We start from the raw sequence: 4,442 nt of genomic DNA on the forward strand, positions 1-4,442 counted from the left end.
ATGAGAGACTATTGAATACTGAGACCGAACCAAGGGCTGAGGGGGAGGGGGAGGGGAGAAAGGGGTGATGGTCATGGAGGGGGCACTTGTGGGGAGGACCCTGGGTATTGCAAGGTTTGATAGATGGAGGCAGAGGCGAGAGGAAAGACCAAGTTATGGAGCCAAGAAGGCCTTTATTGGATTCTGCAATTCCCGGGCGAGGTTCTGTGACTCTGGAGTGGGGAGTCAGGGAAGTCGCGCCTGGTATGGGAGAGCAAGGTGTTTTATGGGTGCAAAATTTCCAGGTTTGAGCTCAGGTGGGCCAATAGCCAAGTAGGGGCATCTTTGGACTGTGGCAGGATTCAACTGGCTGTTCACTTCGGTGGGGAGGGGGATGCTGGAATTCCATGGTGAGGCATTCCAGTTTGAGACAGTCCAGATTGGAGAGAGGGGGTTGTCAGTCCCTGCCGGTGCCTGGAACTATTATCTGACCTGCAATAAAATGGCCACTGGTGCTTTTAAATGGCTCGGGTCATTCCAGGTTTGCAAGTGGGGGTTGTCAGTGTTCGCAGCTCTCCACAGCAAAGTGGCCGCTCAGTTGCCTTCCCATGGCAACTCTTACAGGTGTTATATGGAAACCAATTTGACAATAAACTATTATTAAAAAAAAGAAGTCAGCATGTACTTTCTGACCAGTTAGATTATGAGGGTTCTAAGGAGACTCAATAGTCTTTGCATAGTCTAGATAAATTATTTAATGGCCATCAACATAGTGAGAAAATAAAATAAAACGAGCAATAAAACCTCAGGCTTAAAGTCTTGGATCAAAGAAGGTAGAATTTACAGCAAACTAAGTATAGTTTTCAAATGAATAGACACTTTTTCAAAGGAGTCATCCAGATGGCAAAAGACACATGAAAAGATGCTCAACATCACTCATCATTAGGGAAGTACAAATCAAAACCACACTGACATACAACTTCACTCCAGTCAGAGTGGCTAAAATCAACAACTCAGGCAACAACGGTCCTGGAGAGGATGTGGAGTAAAATGAACTCTCTTGCACTGTTTGTGGGAATGCAAACTGGTGCAGCTGCTCTGGAAAACAGGGTGAACTTTCCTCAAAAAATTAAAAATAGAATTACCCTACAATCCAGAAATAACACGTTAGGAATTTATCCAAAGAATACAGGAGTGCTGACTCATAGGGGCACTTGTACTCCCAATGTTTATACAGCACTGCCAACAATAGCCAAGTTATGGAAAGAACCTAAATGTCCATAAAATGATGCATGGATAATGAAGGTGTGGTTTATATACATAATGGAATACTACTTGGCAATGAGAAAGAATGAAATCTGGCCATTTGTAGGAAAGTGGATAGAACTAGAGGGTATTATGCTGAGTGAAATAAGTCAGTCAGAGAAAGACAGATATTTTATGTTTTCTCTCATATGTGGAATGTGAGAAACGTAACAGTAGACCATGGGGGATGGGAAGGGGAAAAATAGTTACAAACAGGGAGGGAGGCAAACCATAAGAAACTCTTAAATATAGAGAACAGGTTGCGGGTTGATGGAGAGTGCAGGGGACCAGCCCACACACCCCAGTGGAAAGGTCCCGAGTAGGGGGTTGGTGTCGGCGCAATATCTATAAGAAAGAAGACAGACAACGTGAATGGTGGTAAAGCCACGTTTTACTAAGATGGCCAGGGTCTTATATACCATGGGTGATCATTTCTTTAATGGTTACATAGTTCATGGTCTTTGAAGTAAAGACATGCTCCGGAAAGGGTCATGCTTAACAGGACAGGTGTAAATAACAGGGATTATCAAGTCATTACAAGAGAGGGATTCCCTAATAATAGTCTGGCTCCAAGCAGAAGATAAGCCTGAAGAAGTCTATGAGGAGATTTACATTTCTTAAGGCCCCTCATCAGTTATGCATGGGCAAGATGCTTATCCTTTAATAAGCAAATCTTTTGGCAGAGGATTGTGTTTACTCCCAACAGCAGACAAAGAGCTAGAAAGCAAAGTAAGGAAAGGCTGGAGCCACTGATTGACCCAAATTGATTCAAAGCCTAAAAGTATATGCCTCTTTGCAAAGAAACGAGAAAATCATAGACACGATGAACAGAAGCCTCCTGTGCGGCCCAGGAGGCCAAATGTTGTTTCGCAGTCTTCTGACTTGTTCTGCAACTTCCCAAGGAGTTCTCCTGCGCCCTGGAGGCATAGCCATCAATGGTCGCTATGCAGGAGGTTTTTTGGCCTACTGGGCCCCAACAGGAGAGAGTGGGGGACAGGGAAAAATGGGTGATGGGCATTGAGATGGTCACTTGCTGGGATGAGACCTGGGTGTTGTATGTAAATAATGAATCATGGGAATCTACCCCCAAAACCAAGAGCACACTGCATACACTGTATGTTAGCCAACTTGACAATAAATTATCTTAGGGAAAAGAAAATAGTTGGTGGAGAAAGTGACGATTGATTTGAAGTTTGCAATATTCATATTAAATACATGTCTTAAATAGGCATTACTTGAGAAATTACACAAGTTTTAGGAAATGTAGTGACACTTTCAAAACCCTAGAATTTGAACAAAATTATTAGGAATTATCAGCTTACAGATGAAGAGCTGAATCACACATTGTAATTGGGAAACATCCAGAAACAGTGAATCAAAAAAAATTTACACTGAAGTTTCATTATTTGTTAAATTTGTTTATATTTACTAAGTTATAGAAAAATTATATAACATTAGTAAAATGGTGTTTTGAAGTAGACATAGACTGAGGAAAGTGTAAATAAACAAGATATAATGACTTGATTAATCCTTATAAATACTATACAAATAATGATTTTAAAATATAGAAACAACATGAAAATGTAAATATGAAATTTTAATTCTACTTTTCTCATAAGTTAGACGGGAATGTTGTTTAATAAAGTATCAATATGTAGCAATTTTTAATAAAAGTAAAATCTGTTAACACTAATCATGAAAAGAAGGGTAACAACAAGGTGCTATCAGAGATGAATGACATCATGTTTTTGCAATAATTCTGACATAGAGTGACACAAAAGTGTAATTAATTAATTAATTAACTAAGTTATTCATGTCAGTTTTTCAAATGAATATCAATATATACAAATTCTGTCTACTGGCATCTCAAAAGAGTGTCTTTTGCATTTGGGACACGGACCATCTTTCTAAAAGTCTCTTCAAGGCTCCTTTCACTTCCTTGTTCCTCAGACTATAGATTAGTGGGTTCAAAGCAGGGTTGATGACAGCATAGAACAAGGAGATCAATTTATCGCCTTCAGCTGAATATAGAGATTTGGGCCTCATGTACATGAACATACCTGTCCCATAATAAATGGTCACCACGGTCAGATGGGAGCTGCAGGTGGAGAAAGCCTTCTTCCTGCCTTCTGCTGAGTGCATCCTCATCACAGCAACCAGTATGCGGAGGTAGGAGAGAGTAATAAGGAGGAAGGGGAGCAAGAGGGTACCAGATGCCCCTATCACCATCATTGTCTCCTGCAGGGATGTATCAGCACAGAACATATGAAGGAGAACAGGTACTTCACAAAAAATATGGTCAACAATATAAGGACCACACAAGGGAAGTATGGTGAAGTAGAGGGGCACCACGGAGGCAAAGAAGCTGATGGTCCACGCTCCCACAGCAAGCCGCACACACATAGGCCAGTTCATGATGAGCAAGTATCGCAGAGGGTAACAAATGGCCACATAACGGTCCAGAGCCATGAGTGCCAGAATAATGCATTCAGCTGCTCCCATTAACAGGGAGATGTAGGTCTGGGCAAGACAGAGATCATAAGAGATGACTTTCTTAGGAGCAAGGAGGTTAAAGAGCATCTTGGGGACCACAGTTGTGGTGTAAAATATGTTCAGGAAGGCCAAGTGGCAGAGGAAAAAATACATGGGTGTCTGGAGACAAGAATCAATTACCACCAAAAAGATGATCACTGTGTTTCCAAAGAGACTGATCAGGTAGACCACAGAGAAGAGGAAGAAGAGGGGGAGCTCAGCTTGAGGGTGATTCGAAAACCCTACAAGGACCAACTCAGTGATTGTGCTGGCGTTTTCCTGAGCCATGTTGAGTGATGATGCGAGCAGAAGAAATATTCTTTGAGAACAAACAATTATGGTAAAATCCCAAAGACACGCTAACTTTTAACATCAAGTATACTATACTATATATGTGTGCATTTAATAACTTAAGAACTAAACTATCTCTCTTTTGAAAACTTCCTTACATTAATGTTTCAAAAGGCAAGTTTGAAAAATATATTCATATGTTAGAAAAAAATATGTTTCCATCCCAATTCCAAAAAAATTATTAACACAAAACATACACATGTGCACACAGATACAAACACCCACTGCAGATTATGGATAAATTTTTCTCTTGTACAGACATCGCTTACATGTAG

The 4,442-nt window shown here is 40.7% G+C and overlaps 1 protein-coding gene across 1 annotated transcript; it reads right to left on the reverse strand.

Moving 5' to 3' along the window:
- Nucleotides 1–3,150: 3,150 nt before the first annotated feature.
- On the reverse strand, nt 3,151–4,104 carry LOC115294050 (olfactory receptor 2A12-like). Its single transcript, XM_029941751.1, has one exon. It carries the CDS (start codon nt 4,102–4,104, stop codon nt 3,151–3,153), a length of 954 nt encoding a protein of 317 aa, XP_029797611.1.
- Nucleotides 4,105–4,442: the final 338 nt, after the last annotated feature.

The sequence above is a fragment of the Suricata suricatta genome, chromosome 6, assembly GCF_006229205.1.
Source record: "Suricata suricatta isolate VVHF042 chromosome 6, meerkat_22Aug2017_6uvM2_HiC, whole genome shotgun sequence".
Classification (NCBI taxonomy): domain Eukaryota; kingdom Metazoa; phylum Chordata; class Mammalia; order Carnivora; family Herpestidae; genus Suricata; species Suricata suricatta.